General features: G+C 38.3%; 1 protein-coding gene across 3 annotated transcripts; it reads right to left on the bottom strand.

The window, feature by feature from the left end:
- Positions 1-690: 690 nt before the first annotated feature.
- On the bottom strand, positions 691-22,225 carry LOC125248450 (patched domain-containing protein 3-like). 3 transcript variants are annotated; one of them, XR_007180312.1, is made up of 6 exons: positions 22,123-22,225; positions 17,635-18,404; positions 9,844-9,971; positions 9,618-9,763; positions 7,854-9,548; positions 691-752 (listed from the first exon to the last, which is right to left on the bottom strand). XR_007180312.1 is itself a non-coding variant. In XM_048160326.1 (5 exons), exons 2-5 carry the CDS (start codon positions 18,328-18,330, stop codon positions 7,915-7,917), a joined length of 2,604 nt encoding a protein of 867 aa, XP_048016283.1. In that variant the 5' UTR covers positions 18,331-18,404; positions 22,123-22,225; the 3' UTR covers positions 7,444-7,914. The 3 variants fall into 3 exon arrangements, 2 of the variants coding, with proteins under 2 accessions (XP_048016283.1, XP_048016284.1); XM_048160326.1 differs by lacking the exon at positions 691-752 and having other exon boundaries at positions 7,444-9,548; XM_048160327.1 differs by lacking the exons at positions 691-752; positions 22,123-22,225 and adding an exon at positions 21,335-21,899 and having other exon boundaries at positions 7,444-9,548.
- Between the last annotated feature and the right edge of the window lie 350 nt (positions 22,226-22,575).

Raw genomic sequence — 22,575 nt, 5'->3', positions numbered from 1 at the left:
CTTTAAATTGACTCCATAACCTTGTTGTCAAAGTTAGTATTGTGGCTTGTATGGTCAGACACTTGTGTTATATTATGAACATTTCACCAAAATCAAGCTCTAATGGAGTTAGGAGGTGTTTCACCAGTGAATGTTTTAGATTTCTAGAGGTATGAGGCAGTAAGTGCAAGTTATCAACTTACAGGTCACAAAGGTTATTTTAGGCACTTTGTTTTTACTTTAATATATTTGACCAAAAGCTTGTTATGAAAGTCAAAGTGTTATGCACAGGCTGTATTGGCAATGACTGACAGCAAATACCAGACAAAGACACTCTTCTCCTCAAACACACATTGTGTTTTAAATAAAGAAAACACTGTCCTAATATGAAGCACCAGTTTTTTATTTACTCTTACACTGCAAACAAGCAGAGACAGCAGAGAATATCAGCGGTAGAGGTGTTTATGCATTCGTGCAAATACTGTCATAAATTACTCACTCGTTCACTTCAGTGACAGTTACGCTGTTCTTTTAATTCCAAACAAAAATTCCCAATGTTTAGTAATATAGCGTAACTGGGTTCCAAAACTAAAGTTGTGTCAGTATTCATGTGTTAAAACAAATAGATGTGCAAATTCAACAGAACTGCATTGAAAATAATACTGATAACAAGGATGAAAATAATACTGACAAGGATGAAATTAATACTGACAAGGATGAAAATAAAAAGATAAACTTGATTAAATACACAAAATACGAGAGCACAATAGTATATTGAGAAATTAAGCTTGAATAATAAATTCTGCAGGTGAATTGATTATTTTGAAGAAGGTCCTGAAGAGGTAGCTTTTGGCAGTCGAGAGCACCACCACTCCTGCGATAGTGGACACGGCCCCCTGAATGATGGGATAGCCCAGTTTAGTGAGGGCATCCGTGGCTTTCTCATTCACTGAGGACTGTTCACTCGACACAAAAGCATAGCATATGTAAGCAGAGAAGTCGACAGAAAACCCGATACAAATCACAAGAATAATCATAGAAACGGAGTCTAAACTAACATCCCACAATGCCATGAATCCGGCCACTCCCACAATGACAGATGCGATAGAAATAGTCACCCAGAGAGGAGTTTTAGATTGTATTGCTGATGATGACGGCATATTGGTCGAAATAGATGAAAGCAGCGTGGTACACTATCAGATCAACGGGCGTCTGCAGCTTCCCACATTTTTCTGTGGTTTCTCTAAATGCATTCAGCATGTTCTTCTCATCGACCGCTGTGCGGATGTTCACAGTCGGAATGAACATTCGTGATGCATGAATTTGACTGTTAGTGAAATTAACATCTCGACTAAATTCAGACTGATTAAGAAATGCAGTTAAATGGCTTTTGAATTGCATTTCATCGTCTAAATTGACACCCGCTCTCTGTCCAAACTGCATGTATGAATTCAGCCAAGAAACAGGCGGAATGCCTGAACGAGCCATTGTCAGATTCTGAAAATTTTCCAAAACTAGTGTTTGACAGAACGACTCGATTTTAAATCAGGTTTGCTGTGTTTTGATAGAGTTAGTATGTGTTGAAAAAGGTTTTTAGCGTTTTGAAATGTGGAGTTTGTGTTTATATAACAAAATATGGTTTAGGGCAGAAAATTAACTATTTGGCTAACTGTGTGATGAATGTGTGTTGCTGTGTTAAGAGTTTAGAAAAAGTACTTTAAGTATTGCTAAACACTTGTTAGCAACTGAAAAAACTGTAATACGTCATACTTCACGTTGAGCTTCACAACAGGCTTAGGTTTACGTCAGTAGAGTATCATAGACTGTCAGAATGATGATTTATTACCCTAATTTATGACCCCTAATTTTCTGTGTGTTGTCACTCAATCTGACTGGTCAGTGGATCTCAAATATGTTTCATGAGTGCTGTGAGCATTGATTGGCAGGCCAGTGGTGGTCAATGTCTGTTTTTATTGCTGAGTTTATGGGTGTTGTGCCCCTGATTGGCAGGTCAAGAGTGTCAGTGAGATATAGGGTTTGTAGGATTTATAGTTAGATATATGGGTCTATTTATGGGGTTATATCTCACCCCAGATTGTTGAATTCTGGGTATCTGGCTCCTTTCAGTCTGTTGGGAACAGATGATGGCCATGTTTTTCCTTTGATTGTGGGGGTGAAAGTCACCAAAGCAAATTTTACACTTCAATGTCAAAATCAGTGCTGTTTAGTCAATGGGGTATATGTTAATTGAGTCAGAATATCTGAGTCAAGACATTAATGAAGTATTACCCCTACACCACACTGGCTATATCCATTAAAATTACATTACACTATAATTACGAGTGTGTGTGTGTGTGTGTGTGTGTGTCTGTGTGTGTGTGTGTGTGTGTGTGTTGCCACCATAGTATGATCAGTAGTACCTGAACTATAGATTAATGCTAGTTTTCTAAGACAAAGAATCAGACAAAGAAAAAAGGGTCCTCAGTACCAACTTTGGTGGCATTGATGGATTTTCCAGAAAGGTAATAATAATAATAATAATAATAATAATATCTTATAAAACATAAGTCAACACAAAGTCAGCTTGAACAAGCTTTCTTCACTTCTATTATCCTGTTTATTTTTTCTAAAGATCATGTAACTAAGTGCAGCAAACAACAATCTGTCATTGGCCTTGGCTTCTTTCAGCAGTCCAGTGAACATTTGCGATTTCCACTGAGGAAGTTTAATAAACAACTAAAACAATATTTGCAGCAGCAGCTGAATATGAAACATACACATTTGAAGTGTAATGTTTTACTGCAGAGGAATACACGTGTGCACTATATGAGTGTGTGTGTCTAGTTCTTCAGTTAACCTGCTCATTCTAGCGTTAAACTGAATTGAGCTGAAATTGCACGTTTTCAGAGTTTTAGTTGGGTGTCTAAATAAAATCTCTGCATGATGTAAAAGGGTTAGTTCCCCCACAAATGATCATTTGGTCATCATTTACTCATCCTCGTGTGTTTCTCAACCCATATAACTTCCTTTAAACAATATTTTGGTAACAAAACGGTTTCAGTTCCCATTGACTTCCAATCTATTGACCAGGAGGAACTGTTTTCTTACCGACATCTTCCAAAATATTTTTAGTTTGCCACAGGAGAAAGACTGCCATCATTGACTCACCCTCATGCCAACACAAGGTTTCATTTTGGGTAAACTATCCTGACTATTCTTATTTGAGGAAACAAAACTGAAGGCTTTGACAGGAAAATGTTGTAAATGCTGCATTTATTCAGTTATAATTATTTTTAGCATGATCACGGTTGATTAATTAGAGTAAGAGGTGATCATGGCATAGAGAATCTCGACATGCCTGATGTTCACCGTACGGGGCACAGAAAGGTGCTGAGAGTCAATTATTTGACTTTATTAACCACTATCAGTCCAGAAATAAATAAAATATATATATATATATATATATATATATATATATATATATATATACACATACACACAGCATAAATGAGTAGGGGAGAACAGGGCACAACCTAACGCTTTTTGACTTTCTCAGTTTGTGTAAATCTGCTTAGGGTTCAGGGAATTTCTTTTGTTCCACATTAATTTCACACACGTCTGGTACAAATATGTGGCTTTGTTCATTAATACTGTTTATACTTTATTTACTTAGTAAATAAATAAATATTTATTTTGTCTTCAATCAGGCCTTCATTTTAAGCTTTCGTTTAGTGATGAGGGATTTTTTTGCTAGACAAACAGCAGGAGAAACACCAGGTGAGTGTTTCAGAGACAGCAAAAGCTGTGAAAAGAGTGACAGAGTAATATGAAGCCTGCAGAAGTGACATGGTTGTTTTCCACACTGGAACTGCCTACTGTAGTCAAAGCACAATAAAGTCAGCTAGCCTTTTCCAAGGCCCATATTTACTAAAATATAGACCTCTGGGAATCTATGCTCTAGTCTCTCTCTCTCATATATATATATATATATATGTGTGTGTGTGTGTGTGTGTGTGTGTAACCTACAGGTTTTCTTTTCTTCCTGACTAAATGTTTTGTGCTCAAGATTGAATTAGATTGCTTTAAAATATATGAATACATTTCTCTCTGGTTTTGTTTGGCAGCTGTAGTTCCTTTTATGGTTAAGAACATTAGAACATTACAATCTAAAAAATGCTTTTTAAACCAGAAGTTAAAGTCACAGAATTAAACATTAAAATAAATACTAAATGCAGCCCTCTCACCAATAAATATGGCTTAAATGTGAGAATTATGTCTAGGGAATGATGGGTGAGAGACACATTTCTAAATTCACTTCATTTCTATTAATCACAAAACCCAGATCTCAGATATTCACTTGACAGTGTCAGATTTATGTTTTCTATTTAGAAAGAAAATAAAATAAAAAACACGACTGTGTTTACCTTTAAATTAGAATTTTCCCTCACAGGGAAAAACTAACTAACAATAAACTCATTTTCTCACAGGAAATCACACAAAATTATGGCAGATCAATAAATGTATTTATTCTTCTTAGAAATCTTTTGGCTTTAAAAAAAAAAAAAAAAAAATTTCCTTCCAGTAAAAGCTTCATTCCACAATGGTTCCTCTGCCACTGTTCATATATGCAGAATGTGTGCTCTGCGTAGGGCACTAACCACCAAGGGGACACCATCCACCCTCTATGGGCACCATCAACACCCCAGAAAGAGATTTGAACAGAGGGATCAACTGAAGTCCTGCAGTGGAGACTCATCTGACCAGTGTCTGCCCTGAGCAATCCTGATACTGTCTTCTTCACTCTATGAAATAATGACTCTCTTCTGATGTCAAGAATGAACACATTCATCACTCCACCAAACATGCAGAAAGGCTTACATGCGTTATACGAGATCTGGTCAAACTTTCCAGCAATATTAACTGTCCCTCTTCACTTTATAAAGAAATCACACAAAAGGTTTGCCAAATGTTGACATGTCAAAACCGCACACATCCAATCAAAGAAAATGGTTTAAAATGAGAAAAACACATTTCAAGAGACTTATCATTGTGTGTAAATGTTTGGCCATTTCTAATCAAACCTCAGAACTGAATTATTTTGCATCACATTCATGATGACCGAGTGATTCTGATGAGGACTAAAAGGCACTTTATAGTCATATTGACCCTTCTGCTCATTCTCAAGCCGACTGAGAGTCATACTAGCAAATATAATGCTAATTATTGAACCAAACGAAACGCAACACTTTCAAAAACACTCAGCTGTGGGATTATTTTATAGGCAGTGGGTTCAATCAGTGACATTATTAGATTTGCTGTACGGCGTCTCCCCGTCACCTCCTCAGCCGGCTTCCCTTAGTGTTTTTACACAGAGAAAAGATGAAAATTGTATTACAGAGTCCAGTTTTTCCCCTGAATGATGATGTGAGCTTCTGCTGCAATTCTCCATTCAGCATAAATTATCATTTTTCACAATCACGACAGAAAATCAAAAATACTGCCCTTAACGTCACTAGAAAGGCAGCGCATCTCTCACTTAGATAAAGAAAGAAAGAAAGAAAGAAAGAAAACCAGTGTTGTTAATTCAGTTTTGATGGATGATGATTGTAATGAAGGTAAAGTCGATTACAGTGACATACAGGAGTCTGCACACTGAGAGAAATAAACAGCAGGTGCTGCTATTTCAGGAGTATCCTCAAAGACTTTAACTGATCCCTAACTTCCTTAACTTAAGCAAACACTGGTAATACACATTTAGTTAACAAAATTAAACCATAAACATTTTACTGTTATAAAAGTGTGCACACTCACACTGAGAGAAAAGAACAGCAGATGCTGCTATTTCAGATAGTTCACGTTAGCGAGTAGACTATGGCTAATAATAAACACCACTTTAACACAATCTCTAACTAAAGCAAACGCTTTTAATAGACATTTAGTTAACACAATAAAATCATGCACATTATAATGCTAGTAAAAGTGTGAGTACAAGGAAACGATCCACCCGCATAGAGTGCCCCAGGGATGACGCGTTTTTGTAGGCCAACCCGGAAGTTAGCGGTGCACGGGTTCCCTCGACTGAAAGCCTATTCATTTTTCCCATAGACTTTTGGAAAATCGCAGAAAATAAGCTCTGTGTTTAACAAAGGGTTATGACACTTACACGTTTTTTCTATCAAGATAATCTTTACAAGTTAACACAACATTTATAGATTTTGAAGCCTAAATAAAGTGGTCAGAAATTAAAAGCTAACAGTAGGCTATAAACAGACTACAGCACACCATGGTCACGTATCAACGTCACCACCACCAAACTTCCTCAAACTTTATTTAGAAAACAACTTTATTTAAAAACATGATTATGATCTGCGCTGTGTATGAATACTTATCCACTTTTTCATGAGAAATGCTGTCCAAATGTCCTGTTTGTCATGATGACGTCTAAAGTCCCCGCCAAAGGAAGTAGTCCCTTTTAGCAATTTGTTAGCAACCGCCGATTTTAAGATACAATTAAGGTTTAAAAAATCACAAGAGGGTTATAACTGGTGTGTTTTATGTCATAGATCAAAACCTGAAAGTATTTAGAGGCTTTGTTAACCACAGACCTTATTTCAGGCGATTTAGCAAAAACCCATTCAAAAAACCCAATGACTTTACGGCGATGGAACCAGAAGTCCTAAAATGCTAACTCGCTTCTGGATTTTGCCTATAAAAATGCGTCATCCCTGGGGCACTCTATTTCTCTCAGCTATAGGGCCTTCATCATCTGTGCTGATCTGCGTCTTGAGCAGATGACATCAATCGAGGGAGGCGTGGCCAGGCCCTCTGAACACGCCCCTCGTCAAAACAGTGCCATGAAGTAAAACACAGAAAAGTGAGGGAAAACGGTATCATGAGATCACGCTTGACTGAAACACAGAACAAAAGGAGCGTTGTAAATGAATGAGTAGGTGTGACCGTGGAAAACATGTCCAGAGATCAAATAGAATCATTGATTTTTGCAATTAATTATATCTTTATTTTTGCACTACTTTATTTTTCTTTTGCAATCCTTTATTTATTTATTTTTTCTCAATACTTTATTGTTTTGCAGCGATATATGGCTTTAAATGGACTCCATAACCTTGTTGTCAAAGTTAGTATTGTGGCTTGTATGGTCAGACACTTGTGTTATATTATGAACATTTCACCAAAATCAAGCTCTAATGGAGTTAGGAGGTGTTTCACCAGTGAATGTTTTAGATTTCTAGAGGTATGAGGCAGTAAGTGCAAGTTATCAACTTACAGGTCACAAAGGTTATTATAGGCACTTTGTTTTTACTTTAATATATTTGACCAAAAGCTTGTTATGAAAGACAAAGTGTTATGCACAGGCTGTATTGGCAATGACTGACAGCAAATACCAGACAAAGACACTCTTCTCCTCAAACACACATTGTGTTTTAAATAAAGAAAACACTGTCCTAATATAAAGCACCAGTTTTTTATTTACTCTTACACTGCAAACAAGCAGAGACAGCAGAGAATATCAGCGGCAGAGGTGTTTATGCATTCGTGCAAATACTGTCATAAATTACTCACTCGTTCACTTCAGTGACAGTTACGCTGTTCTTTTAATTCCAAACATAAATTCCCAATGTTTAGTAATGTGGTTTAATCAATGTACTTGAGCGTAACTGGATTACAAATGTGAAGTTGTGTCAGTATTCATGAGTTAAAACGAATAGATGTGCAAATTCAGCAGAACTGCATTGAAAATAATATTGATAACAAGGATGAAAATAATACTGACAAGGATGAAAATAATACTGACAAGGATGAAAATAAAAAGATAAACTTGATTAAATACACAAAATACGAGAGCACAATAGTATATTGAGAAATTCAGCTTGAAGAATAAATTCTGCAGGTGAATTTTTTCTGAAAAGTATACGCTCAGTAACAGTCAGGATCGGCAGACTCGTTCTGACTCACAAGTGAATGTTGAGGAAAAGCAGTCATGTGGTTTTGCTTCGGAAGATTTGTCTTGTTTTTTTCTTGACTGCTACTACAAGTGCTGAGGAAGGTCAGGAACACCGGTATGAACACAAGGCCATGGACGGCCCCGAACAGAATGACTAAGAACATGATTTTGAAGAAGGTCCTGAAGAGGTAGCTTTTGGCAGTCGAGAGCACCACCACTCCTGCGATAGTGGACACGGCCCCCTGAATGATGGGATAGCCCAGTTTAGTGAGGGCATCCGTGGCTTTCTCATTCACTGAGGACTGTTCACTCGACACAAAAGCATAGCATATGTGAGCAGAGAAGTCGACAGAAAACCCGATACAAATAACAAGATTAATCATGGATACGGAGTCTAAACTAACATCCCACAATGCCATGAATCCGGCCACTCCCACAATGACAGATGCGATAGAAATAGTAACCCAGAGAGAGCAGAGAGGGTTTGGGATCAACAGGAGTGAAATGACTAACATCACACATGTAGCGACCACTAAGTTTTGGATTGTATTGCTGATGATGACGGCATATTGGTCGAAATAGATGAAAGCAGCGTGGTACACTATCAGATCAACGGGCGTCTGCAACTTCCCACATTTTTCTGCGGTTTCTCTAAATGCATTCAGCATGTTCTTCTCATCGACCGCTGTGCGGATGTTCACAGTCGGAATGAACATTCGTGATGCATGAATTTGACTGTTAGTGAAATTAACGTCTTGACTAAATCCAGACTGATTTAGAAATGCAGTTAAATAGCTTTTGAATTGCATTTCATTGTCTAAATTGACACCCGCTCTCTGTCCAAACTGCATGTATGAATTCAGCCAAGAAACAGGCGGAATGCCTGAACGAGCCATTGTCAGATTCTGAAAATTCTCCAAACACAAGTCGAGACTTTTGCGAGCAGTTGGGTTCCAGTACTGAAAGTCTTCATCCTTTATAACTAACATGACATTGGGACCATAGGAAGAGAAGAATTCATCTTCTTTGTCATAGTAACTGCCAACATATGAGCCGTCTGCTGCTAAATGTTTCAGATCTAGACCTTCCTGCATTTGGAAGCATCCATAGATACTCACTGCCAAATACCCGGCATAGATCACACACACGAGTGTCTTAACCCACGCTCTTGTCAGAAAAGGGCCGTAATAGTTTTTAAAGAATGAATCCACTGGCATTTCGAATTCCTTCTGTGTGATTTTATCATACGCCCCACCGACACAACAACCTCCACCATCACCAGTGGCTTCTGGGACTTTCATGCAGGTCAGCCAGTGCCTGTTGCCTTTCTCTCTCCGTCCGTTGAGTGCGAGACACGCGCCGAAGAAGGTGATGTTGAAGATGTAGCAGAAGAGAAGAGCTGTGCTGGTGTACATGCAGAAAGACTGGACTGAGCGGAAGGGCGTCATGAGACCGATGTAGAAAGCCATCACATCTGTCAGCGTGGTGATAGTGATGGACACGCCGGCCTCTTTATACGTTTCTGCTAAACGAACCTCAACAGCTTTATTAACTTCAGTCTTCTGCCAGCAGGAGATCATAATGAACATGTCATCTACACCAACACCTGGAGGAAAACAGAGACAGTGAGCATCAGCTGTGAGACACCTCCTACTGATGAAATGAATGAACTTACCAAGGATCAGAAAGGGGGCTGAGCCCACGGTCATGGCAAACGGCATCCCGCAGAACAGCAGCAGTCCAAAGCTGGCCAACACGGCCAAACCAGCGGAGACGACGCCGAACGTGGCCACCCACACCTTCGTCCTGACACTGTCTAACCTGTGGAAGGAGATGAGGGATAAATGACATAGCTAGTGCTAGAGACATGTGATAATGTGATTATTTTTAAGTCTTTATACCTTGAACAAGACATAATTGAAATGGTAATGGCCAGGGAATACGTAACAGAGAAGAGGGGGATGATGGAGTCTGAATTGGTCTCGAGCTCATTCTGTCTTGATACTGATGTAAAGTAAGACACATGGACCTGTAGAAATGAAGAAGAAAAAAATACAATAATAAAACACTGTTCAGTATAATTACTGTATACATAAATGTGTTTCATTGAGTGGATTCACAATGCAGAACTAATTATTATAAATTATGACAGGACATGACAAGGCAGAAAAATCCAACAAATATAGTTCATTATCTTGGTATCTTTCAATTGCTGTACAAATGACTTTTGGAAATGATTACTGTATATTAATGTCATATGAGGTACATTTGCACATACATTGGTCATTAACAGGGCTTGACATTCAACTTTTAGTGGTTTTCCAAAGTTACAAGCCACTCAGCAATTTCACTGGCCACAATTCTGACATGCCATATAGATATTTTTAAAATTATCTCATAATTTGGCAGCAGGTATATTAGGCTGCTGTCACTTTAAGACCTGATGCACGGATCCATTATACTGATACACATGCGTTTTCTCAACTGTTTACGTTCACTTAAAGCAAAGCTGACTGTGTTTACATGAATACTCACAGAGATCAGCATTTTGACATTATTTTGTGTGTATTTGACTGTTTAAGCAGCGAAAAGGGCTCAGTTTAGTACTACGAGGCGGTCTATGCTCACGCACTTTGGGTGTGAGAACAAAATCTGCAGGAATGAGTAAAATTATGCGCAATAGGCGCAATCCCACGCTGAAATTCAAGCCCTGTAACACCAACAATATTTATCCGGAGCAAATGAAATGAGTGAGAGGAGGGTTTGTGTGTCGTCTCGCTGTCGGAGAGATGAGAGAGAGTGTTACGACCCGGCTCAAAGTCACAACATAAAGAGGACACTTGACAACATAAGTTTCAATAAAGAAAATATAAATTTATTTCAGGTTAATCAACTAATGTCTAGGGTCAAAATGTTAAAGAATAATAAAAAAAACAAATCAAATAACTGTTGGAAATGGGGTTTGTGGAGTTGTGGAAACAAATGGGAAGACCAAAATATTAACCCACTCTTCAAACAAAGACACAGAAACAAAAATGAGAGAGAGTGAACTCAATTCCATGAGCCTCTTAAATAGGAGTGCCACAGGTGCAGCCCATGATCAGCACTGGAGTCCCGCCCATCAAAGAGGAGCCTCTGTCCCTGCAATCTCTCAAAAAAAAAATAAAGAAAAACAGGGGCAGGGCTGTAACACCTCCACCCACAAAACGTTAAATAATTTCAAATTTAACACATTGAATGTTAAAGAGTCAAAACAAAAAAAAATAATAAATCAATGTATATAGCAAATATATATACCTACTTATCAAAATTGACACCTCCTAAAGTATCATGTTTACAAAAAACAAATCCACAGGTAGAAACTGTTGAAAAAAAAAAAAAAAAAAGGCAGGAGCATAATACGATATTACCCACAAGACAGTGCGTCAGCTAAAACATTCTCCTTTGCTTTAATGTGATGAATCTGTAAAGGATAAGACTGCAAAAACAGACTCCATCTCATCAAACGCTGGTTCGTGTTGCAACTCCGCTGCAAAAAGACTAATGGATTATGATCAGTCATCACTTCAATTGGGTTGCCACTACTCAAATAAACCTCGAAATGCTGAATTGCCAAGATTAACGCCAAAGCCTCCTTCTCAATTACCGGATAGTTTCTTTGATGGAAATTAAACTTTTTAGAAAAGAAGCAAACTGGATGTTCAATACCTTGATCGTCATCCTGCAGAAGAACGGCTCCTGCACCAGTCTCACTTGCATCTACTGCCAGTTTGAAAGCCTTTTCGAAATTCGGCGCTGCCAAGATGGGGGCATTGACCAACAGGGCCTTGGCATTATCAAATGCCTGCTGGCAACTATTTGTCCACACAAAGTCAGTTTTTGGACTTAACAAATCTGTAAGAGGATTCACTACAGTCGCAAAATTGGGACAAAAGGCACGATAATAGCCAGTCATACCCAAAAACCTCCTTAGATCCTTACGAGACTGAGGAACAGGGAAACGATCTATAGCTTCAACTTTAGCCCTCACAGTCCGAACTTGACCCTGCCCCACAATTTTGCCCAAATAGGTAATGGTAGCCTTGGCAAACTCACACTTGGCTAGGTTAACAGTCAGGTTAGCAGCCAACAAACGGTCTAAAAGAGCTTTAAGTTGAGCTACATGACTACTCCAATCAGGACTATACACCACAATATCGTCCAGATAGGCTTCACAATTGTCTAACCCAGATATCACTCGGTTAACTAACCTCTGAAAGGTAGATGCGGCATTTTGCATTCCAAAAGCCATAACCCGGTATTCCCATAACCCATCTGGAGTCACAAACGCTGAAATCTCTTTGGCTCTGTCAGAGAGGGGAACCTGCCAGTAACCTTTTAAAAGGTCTGACTTGGTTACATACCTGGCAGAACCCACACGGTCAATGCAGTCATCCAATCGGGGCAAAGGATAAGAATCTACTTTGGTTAAAGCATTAACCTTACGAAAATCTGTACAGAACCTCATGGACCCATCAGACTTTGGCACCAAAATACAAGGAGAACTCCAGGCACTTTGGCTTGGTACGGCAATTCCATGTTCAACCATATAGGCAACTTCCTTATTCAACAGTGCACGCTTTTCAGGACCAACCCGGTAGGGATGTTGCTTCACGGGAGCAGCTCCTGAAACATCAATATCATGCACAACAAGATTAGTTTGGCTAGGCACATCTGGAAACAAGGGAACATAGGAACTAATCAGCTCTTCGAGAACAGACCTTTCAACCTGAGGTAAATAAGAAAGATGAGCCTCAAGATTAAAAAGAATTTCAGAATTATTCAATTGGGGTGCAGGAACCACCACTTCACAGAGTTCCTCTGAAATAACTGAAGCACAAGGTAACACCACATTCTTAATTAAATCAGAACTACCCTCTCTAACAAAATACTCCTTCAGCATATTAATATGACAGAGACGATTTTTCTTTCGTCTACCTGGAGTAGAAATGACGTAGTCAAGATCACTAACCTTGCGTTCTACTGTGTATGGCCCTGAAAAACGTGCCTGCAACGAAGAACCATGGACAGGAAGCAAAGCCAAAACTTGATCTCCTACTGAAAAAGATCGCTTTTTAGCCCGCTTATCATACCACGCCTTCATCCTTTTCTGTGAGCCAGCGAGATTTGAACGAGCAATTTCACAGGCTTTACTAAGTCGATATCGGAAGTTGCTAACATAGTCCAGTAAGTTGGAAGAATCTGTTGCTTCAGCCAGCCACTTCTCCAACAACTTCAAAGGGCCACGGACATCATGCCCAAAGACCAATTGAGCAGGGCTAAACCCCAGAGAATCCTGCACAGCTTCTCTGGCTGCAAAAAGCATGAGATGTACCCCTTCATCCCAGTCCCGCTGAAACTCAAGACAGTAGGTTTTTAACATTGCTTTCAAGGTTTGGTGAAACCTCTCAAGAGCCCCTTGGGACTCTGGGTGGTAGGCACTAGAATGGTAATGCAAAATTCCTAACTGATCCAGCACCTGCTTAAAAATCCTAGCCATAAAATGGGATCCTTGATCGGACTGAACAGTCTTAGGAAGCCCGAAAATTGAAAAAAACTTCAACAAGGCCTGCACTACCACAGGAGCTGTTATCTTCCTTAAAGGAATAGCCTCTGGAAAGCGAGTAGAAGCACACATAACAGTCAGTAAATATTGGTTGCCATGTTTGGTTTTAGGCAAAGGACCAACACAGTCTACTAAAACTCTACCAAATGGCTCCTCAAAAGCTGGAATAGGATGCAAAGGAGCAATGGGTATAGTCTGGTTTGGTTTACCAGCTACCTGGAAAACATGACAGGTCCTGCAATAAGCTATTACATCTTTTTTTAAACCAGGCCAATAGAAATTTTGCAATATACGATTATATGTCTTATTCACACCAAGATGTCCTGCCATGCTACAATCATGTGCTAACTTGAGAATCTCTGCACGAAAAAGCTGAGGTACCACAATCTGAAAGACATTGCTCCACTCATCTTGTCTGAATAATGATTGTGGGTGCCATTTTCGCATTAGGACCCCATCCTTCTGAAAATAACCAGATGACAGCTCATTTACCTCTTGTTCAGTGCCCATTTACTCAAACAGAGAAGATAAAGAAGAATCTTTACTCTGCTCTAAAATGAGTTGATCTCTGGTAATTAAAGACTCTTTAGGAGGAATTTCCTGGGATGTTTCTAGCTCTTCCTTACCCATCACTATGGAAAATTCCATGGGCACATCCTTATCTACCTCCTTCCCACCAGACTCCCCCAAAAAGGTATCAGCCAGATCAAAATTAAAATCTGCACCTCTTTCATTTGTGGATTTAAAAGTCTGTTTAGCCATAGCCCGGGTCACTGCACATACTGGGAAAACATCAGGAAAAGACTGAGACAGATCAGAGCTCCCGCTTGACACCGGCACCTCAATAACTTGAGGATTAGGTGTGACTCTAACACCAGCCAAATCATTGCCTTAAATGAAGGAAACCCCTTCAATTGGCAAATAGGGCCGCACACCTACCACTACCCGACCAGACACTAAAGGTGATTTTATCTCAATGCTATGTAGGGGAACAACAGTACAACCCATTTCAACTCCTCTTACATGAGCTCCTGTAGTAGTCTGGTCAGAGAGAGGTAAAATTCCCTCAAGTAGTAATGACTGCGAGGCTCCAGTATCTCTAAGGATACTCACAGGAACACCACTTTCTTGCCCTGGTAGAGACACAACTCCTGTTGTAAGAAAAGGAGCATAATCTGTTACATAATCACAATCTCCCAAGTCTCTCGACTCCAAAGATTGAAACTCAAGACTCTCATCACTTTTTGGTACAGGAAAATGGCATGCAGCAGTCAATCCAACTGGCTTGGTTGACTTCGCTTTCTTACCAAGAACAAAACACTCAGATATCTTATGCCCTGGTTTCTTACAATAAAAGCAGATGATATTTGCCTTGGAGGAAACAGCACTAAGCTTACTAGAGGAAGTTGGAACAGAGTCAGATCCTGCTACAACAGGTTTACTATGACCCTGATAATTCCTTCTTAGGTCACAGTTTCCATATAACCCTTTATGGGTTAAAGCAAACTCATCAGCCATTACAGCTGCATCAAACAATTTGGAAACCTTTTGTTCATTTAAGTAAGTAGCCAGAACTGCTGGGACACAATTTTTAAACTCCTCTAAGAGAATCAAGTCCCTAAGCTGCTCTTTAGTCTCAACTTGCTTGGAAGCACACCACCTAACAAAAATGTTCTCCTTTTCCCGAGCAAACTCTACAAACGTCTGCCTGTCGCTTTTGGTGTAATTTCGAAAACGTTGACGATATGCTTCAGGTACTAGCTCATAAGCATGAAGGATAGAAGCTTTAACTGTATCATACACAGCACTCTGTTCTAAACTGAGTGATGAATAAACCTCTTGAGCCTTACCTGTAAGCACACACTGTAAAAGCAACGTCCAAATGTCTTTTGGCCACTTCAATGAAGTAGCAACTCTCTCAAAGTGGGAGAAATACTTCTCTACCTCTTTTTCAGAGAAGGGAGGAACCATTTTAATATGCTTACCGATATCAAAAACTTGCTCTACCCTTCGAGAAGACTCAGAGGGTACCACAAAAGGTGAAACAGGCGGCTGTCCCTCAGGTGTCCTACCTGCCAAATCCAACTCCATTTTTTTAAGGACAAAAGCACGCTCACGCTCTCTTTCCTGTCCCTCAAGTTTCCTCAACTCTAGTTCTCTTTGCAACTCCTTTTCTTTCAAAGCTATCCTATCATGTTCTAGGCGACACTTCACTACCTCCAGGTCTAACTCTTTTTCTCGTAACACCATCTCTTTTAGCTTTACTTCACTGTCAACAATACCTGGATCCTGTAATTTTGCAACTAAAACTCCCTTTTCCTCTAAAGTGCCCTTCAAACTCTTTATGACAGACTCCTTAAGTTTTTTATCACTACTAGTGAGCTCTATATTATAATGAGCGGCAATCAACAAAAGCTGCTCTTTAGTGCACTTCTCAAGTGCTTCCTCCGAAGGTTCTTTCAGAAATTCTTCCACATTGGAAGCCATGGCTAAAAACTCTAAACTTTCAAACCAATAGCCACTTTAGGAGTTCACACTTAACACCACAACATCCTTCAAATATACTGCACAAAAAAAAAGGAATTTAATTTACACACAACTCCATTTCCACAAAGCTACTCAAAGGTAATTTAATCTACACCAACTAACAAGTCACAAATCAATCCCCCCCATGGAGAAAAATAATTTCAAAAAGGTTTACAAAAACCCTCTCTACAGGTAACATGTTAACAATATAGTACTCTTGCAAAAAGAGACTAACTCATAAGTCACACAATCATACCTGAATTGCTGACAACATTCAACAACATAGTTACCACAAAACTGCATGTTACCTAATATATTGACATGCCTACCTACTTTAGTTACTGGTGTAAAATTACTTACCAATTTGAAGAATGTGGGGATAAGAAAAAAAATTGCTCTCTCACACACAAAATAAATAAATATTTCACAAGTTCCCAACATTAGTCATTGATTCTAAATACCACACCAATCGGCATGGATATATTAGAGAACAACTCCGGAAACACTATACACAAAAAAAACTAACCTCTCTAATCTAAGTAAAGGGTTACCAGGCTCGGAGCAACTTTAAACGCTAAACTTCATGTCACCTGGTAAAAACCAGGCCCTGAATAGCGTACCCCCAACAGAGATTAAATCTCCACCCGGGATACCTTCAAAAATAACAAACTAACAAAACAAACTAACAAAACAAACAGTGCTCCGTTGGAAGGATTGACTAGCAACCCAGCTGGACCACTCTACCTAACCGGAGTCCTCCAATAATCCAATCACTGTAAACCTTTTCCACACTCCACTCTCAAAAAAAACTTGAACAACAAGTAACAGAACCCCAACTCCAAGCCAGAATTTGATCCCGGACGAGGCTCCAATTTATGTTACGACCCGGCTCAAAATCACAACATAAAGAGGACACTTGACAACATAAGTTTCAATAAAGAAAATATAAATTTATTTCAGGTTAATCAACTAATGTCTAGGGTCAAAATGTTAAAGAATAATAAAAAAAAAAACAACAAATCAAATAACAGTGGGGTTTGTGGAGTTGTGGAAACAAATGGGAACACCAAAATATCAACCCACTCTTCAAACAAAGACACAGAAACAAAAATGAGAGAGAGTGAACTCAATTCCATGAGCCTCTTAAATAGGAGTGCCACAGGTGCAGCCCATGATCAGCACTGGAGTCCCGCCCATCAAAGAGGAGCCTCTGTCCCTGCAATCTCTCAACAAAAAAAATAAAGAAAAACAGGGGCAGGGCTGTAACAGAGAGCAAGAGCAGCTGGTATCGTGTGTCTGTTCTGTGGGAAATGAGGATTGGAAGCCTTTCAGATATTTTAGTATCGACATGTATTGAAAAATCTTTGACAACACTACGTTGCATTAGTTTTTTTTTATTTCAAATGCCTTTTTAAAAGACTACAATATAATTCAACCTGCCGAAGTGGCTAGAAGGAGTTACACGAAGCCCTGCTGAAATCCACACACACTGTCAGTGTCAAACCCTGGTCATTAGGCATCTGTATGTTTAGATATAACTCACAAAATGTATTTTACTTACCGTTTTCTGCTCTGTAGCATTTGAGAGGAGTTTTAGAAAGCCATCAAGCCAGTCAGAGTTTTCTTTTGTCTTCTTCTCATCTAAGAAATAAAAAAGCCTGACCGCTTTGGCACTGGAGATCTCTGAGCTATTTGGCTTTAGCTCCACACCGCCGATGGTTGTTCCCAAAAACATGCCATTATTCATTGGATATTTTATGTTTGAAGAAACGATTTCAGTAGCATTGTAATTTATAATGTCTAAAACCGCATTTGACATGCACCTTCCCTTTGTTTTGGCACAGAGCTTGTCAAAAGCGTTCAGTCCTGTCGATATACTTTTCACTCGTCTGTCTAGCTCTATAATGTCATTAAAAGCAGCGTCAGTTAATATATTTTCACCATGCAAGCCTGTGATGATCAAAGAGGCAAAAGTGCCTTCAGACACAAGCCGAAACTGAGAAAACTCTTCAGATTGTGGGAAATTTTCCACCACGATCGCCCTTTCCAACTTGGCAGGTCCATTGACAGGTGTAAACTGTTCTTCAATATCATTGGCCTTGCTCTCCTGAAGAAACTTGAAACCACCTCCGAGGGAAGCAGCTACACATACAGCTGATAAAAGAAACACAAACGGATATCTACCAACAACACGACCAAGCTTTTCAAATGCCAGAGACAGAGGCCTCTCGATGCAGTCTGTTTTACACTTCGCCATCCTCTAGATTCACTTCAGCAGTCTCGTCCTGCACAGCCCCAGCAACACCAGATCCTCCTTGAAAACTGGTGAAGCTACAAAAAAAAAAAAACTTTAATAAGTTGGCCACAAAAGTACAGGTCACGTCTGTGAGCAATTGCATAGCATAAATATAAACATGAAAAAGGGTGTTGGTGTGTGTGTGGTCTGAAACAAATTAGATGTAAAGAATATTACAATCCTTCTGTGAAACTGCTACAGACACGGGCATTTCTAGGATTTAAACACATCAGGGCCGAAACATTAAGGGCTGGGGCGGGTGATAAGATGACATGATTTGCAAGAGCAGTTTTTTTGCAGTATTGTTTATTGTTAAACACAAAGTAACACAAATTAATCATATGTAACTTTATTTACAACTCTCAATTGTCTTCATTCAGTTTCTTACCCCTCTATCATTTCAGTCTTGGAGGTAAAAATAATAAAATAATAATAAAATAAATCTCTCTTGCATATGCAATCAGTTACTCCACGTAACACTATATATCTTTACTGCCATCTGCAGAGTTAAGCTTCAAAACTTGAAACAATACTTTTCCTATTACTAATTAAAACTGCTGAGGTCTATACACTGATTATATGTTTGTTATGACTGTTACAGCTAGAGATTAAACATTTTACATTTTATTTCCACCAAACAGCACTAATATTCCTCCTGTTTTTGAGATTTTGAACATAAATGCTGCTTTTTATAAAACAGAAAGTCATTTGCTTCTTATGCCTCAGTGCTTTATCTTCACTGTTAGCCCGGATAAGTTGAATTTACTTAAAAAATTTGAGGAAACTGGTTGCCATAAAAAAATTAAGTAATGATTAAGTAATGTGAACTTAATAATTCGAGTTCATTTAACTTAAAAAGTTTTGTAATATTAATTACTTTGTAGTTATTACAACTAGTATATTTAAGTTCAATGTACTAAGCAAGTTAACTTGCCACCAATCAAAATTCATCCATGCCTCCCATCATGCATTGCTGCATGAATAAATTATGAGCTGAATTGTCTTAGTAATTTTCTTTATTCTCACTATTTAAATGTTGCTGTTTTTCTGTGACTTTTTAGTAGCTTGTTTTCTAATGTTCAGAGTTGATCTGTTTATCAGAATATGTTGCTTGTCACCGTCGTTGAGATTCACAGGCTGATTCTTGATGTCTGTGTGTGCCTAAAATATAATTTTTTTTTTTTGTGATAAGGACAACTTTAAAAAAAAATTTGTATTTTAGAAGTTGATCTTGTGCTGTAGAATCACAGTGCTGCTGTAATCAATAATGTAAATCTAACTCAGAGATTGGGCTCTAAATGAGTTCAGTGATTCAGATCGAATAATGATTATGTGAAAACATAACCAACATCACCTGATCATCTTTTAACTTTGCTTGTCTGGATGGTTTTAATGCAGTTAAAACTGCCCAATCAAAATCTAATATTAAAAAGTCAAGGGTCAAGAGCTCAACTAAAACAAACACTGACCTCGATGATGGTAACTTAAAAATTGTGATTTTCTCCTTTGGTGAAAAACTATAAAAAGGTAAATGTTAGGAAAAAATGTCTGTAGAGCAGCCAAAACAAATGTTCCAACTGCTCATCAACAGCTCCTTGAATTCACACACACCACGACAAAATGGCGTCATTACCTGCCGCAAACCAGTGTGTAGGAGGCGTGGTCAGGAGAAAAACTTCATAATTTAAGTGCATTTAACTTACATTTATTAACACATTCAAATACACCCACAAATTAGTAGAATTTACTTATATTTTATAAGTAATGCAACCAAACTTAAATATTTTAAGTATATTGTAATTATATTTTTAAGTAAATATAAAATCCGGGCTAAGAGTGTTCTTTTAGAGCTGGCCGATATCTTACGGATCTAGATCTAGCTAGATTGTATTTAGGGCTTGCATGGCTTGACGCTTACATTTTTCCCAAGGAGCACATGTGCTCGTAAGTTGAAAAATTTAAGAAGGCTTTAAAAACTTTAGGGGCGCAATTTTTCAAATGTGTTTTAGCTTAACGACAGTTAAAAGTACACAAAGTTTTTAAATATTTCTGCTTCAAACTGTTTTTAATAATTATGTAATTATTTATAGTCCTACTTTAAACAATATATATAGGCATGTGACAGTATCAAATTTTCATTTAAAGATAATTGCTGAAGCTTTTATCATGGAAGCCTATATGGTATCATGTATTAAATTAGGTTAGAATAAAATATTGTCTTCCAAACAGGTTTAATAACTTTTTTCTTACAATAAAAATAACTCTGAACATTTAATTATACAATAAAACACACACACACACACACACACACATTATAAAGCAAACAAATCTAGAGTAATTGTTATATATAGTAATTTATAACAGTAACATGTGTTTGTCTGTTAACAGAACTTAGTGTACTCACATACTATTTTTATACAGAAAAGAAATAACAAACTGAAATATTGGATATTAATATGAAGACCACAGAAACAAAGCTTCATATAGCCAACGTTAAAAATATATATATTATATTTATATTTCATATAATCGTTCTAACAGATGATACTACATGATTTGACTCTGATCTACAGTGATCATACTGACGGTATAGAAGCGCAAGTCTTGTCTTTATTGAACGAGTGTAGCCGAATATCTGCTGCCAGAACTATGAGACTAATAATCATGGTTTTACTACAGTAAAGAGCCATGTTTACACAGGACAGTGTTTATCGTGCCTGTAGTCAAACGAACATGTGGGTAAACACTACATAAAAGCGTTAATCAAAGAATAATCAATGATCACATGAACTCCAGCAAACATCAGCATTCGTAGTTCCCTGGTGCTTTAAAAAGATGTTTGTCGAATAAGTTTGAATTATAAATACTAACTGTATTTGTTTACGTCTTTGCTACAGCATAAAAATAACTATTACATAGAAACTATAAATGGAAAACACATCACAAAAAAATAAAACATACTTACAGGTTGTGGTAACGAGGCAACACGCCGGATAAAAGTTTTCCGGTGACAGATAGTCGAGCCTCAGAACCAGTTCGGGAATCAAAGTCTTTTTATGAATTAATGTCATGAAAATGCTTGAACGGTCTTGGCGACAATATCATGTATCTCTCACGACTTTATATCCCGCACTGAAGCATATATTGGGAGCTCAGTTTTTATGAATAAATGATATAAATAAAGTTAGTCTTTCGGTGATACGAGCAGGGAGTGTCTGAACGAGCAGCTGTGCAGCTCTGGATTAAAACCACCCGCCGGTAAATTATAGAGCAACGGTGTAAGCTACAGACAAGCAGAAATTAATTTCTTTATAGATTATACAACAGTAACTTGGAAAACAGACAAATCAGAAAAGGTAAGAAGCGACATTTGAGAAAAGAGCACATTAATCTAATAGCCGCAGTGGAACTAACCCCGCGTCACGTGGTTTCCGATCTGTTGCGCATCTATTCTAGGACAGGCTGAAATCACTCAGGCGTGTGTGTGTGTGTGTGTGTGTGTGTGTGTGAGTGTGAGTCATAGCATCACTCCTACTGTGTGTGCTCTAACCAGATGGGTTAAGCGCAGAGCACACATTCAGAGTGTGGGTTACGCCTTCACATCTCACTTTCACTTTCAGTTTCCCAACATAGAATAATATCATATTGTACAAATAAAAACATGCAAGATTTTCATCATAACATCACATCATCATAATAACATCAACACCATTAACGTGCTCGTTTCTACTTGAACATGAGAAATAAACTTACTTTTCTTCACGCAGCTCTGAAGTTCAGACGCTCACCGTGACACCGCCTGTGCGCATCTGACAGGGAGAGCTGTGTAGGAAATACATGTGCCCTCTAGTGGTTAAGTATCGAAGTGCAATGAAAGGGAAAGACTTTCCTACACCATTTTTATTTGCGAAATCAATTGGTATCAGGGGTCCAAAAATTATATCATAATATTTTAAACGTTATTTATTTATTTTTTCAAAGACATAAAACAATCAAATTCCACTATAAGCACCTTAAACATTGGGGATGGATTTAAAGGTACAATCCTTAAGATATTCGCAGTAAAATATCCAAAAACCACTAGGCTAGTGTTATATATTTTGTCCAGCTGATTACTAACAATATCTCTAATGTTTTCAACTACTTGTAAATCATGAGAAAATTCCCATTCTAAACAGTGACACGGGGCAGTGCAGTCGCCTGTCA

The sequence above is a fragment of the Megalobrama amblycephala genome, linkage group LG16 (assembly GCF_018812025.1).
Source record: "Megalobrama amblycephala isolate DHTTF-2021 linkage group LG16, ASM1881202v1, whole genome shotgun sequence".
NCBI classification, from domain to species: Eukaryota; Metazoa; Chordata; class Actinopteri; order Cypriniformes; family Xenocyprididae; genus Megalobrama; species Megalobrama amblycephala.
The sequence above is the reverse complement of the archived record's forward strand: the minus strand, read 5'-3'. Positions and strand labels throughout refer to the sequence as shown.

Bases quoted from the DNA above. Each gene is read 5' to 3' on its own strand.
- LOC125248450 (XM_048160326.1), bottom strand. From the start codon at position 18,330: ATGGCGAAGTGTAAAACAGACTGCATCGAGAGGCCTCTGTCTCTGGCA. The intron at 9,764-9,843 runs GTATAAAGACTT...CTCCTTCCACAG, and splicing joins TCAATTATGTCTTGTTCAAG to GTTAGACAGTGTCAGGACGA. The intron at 9,549-9,617 runs GTAAGTTCATTC...GTTTTCCTCCAG, and splicing joins AGCCCCCTTTCTGATCCTTG to GTGTTGGTGTAGATGACATG.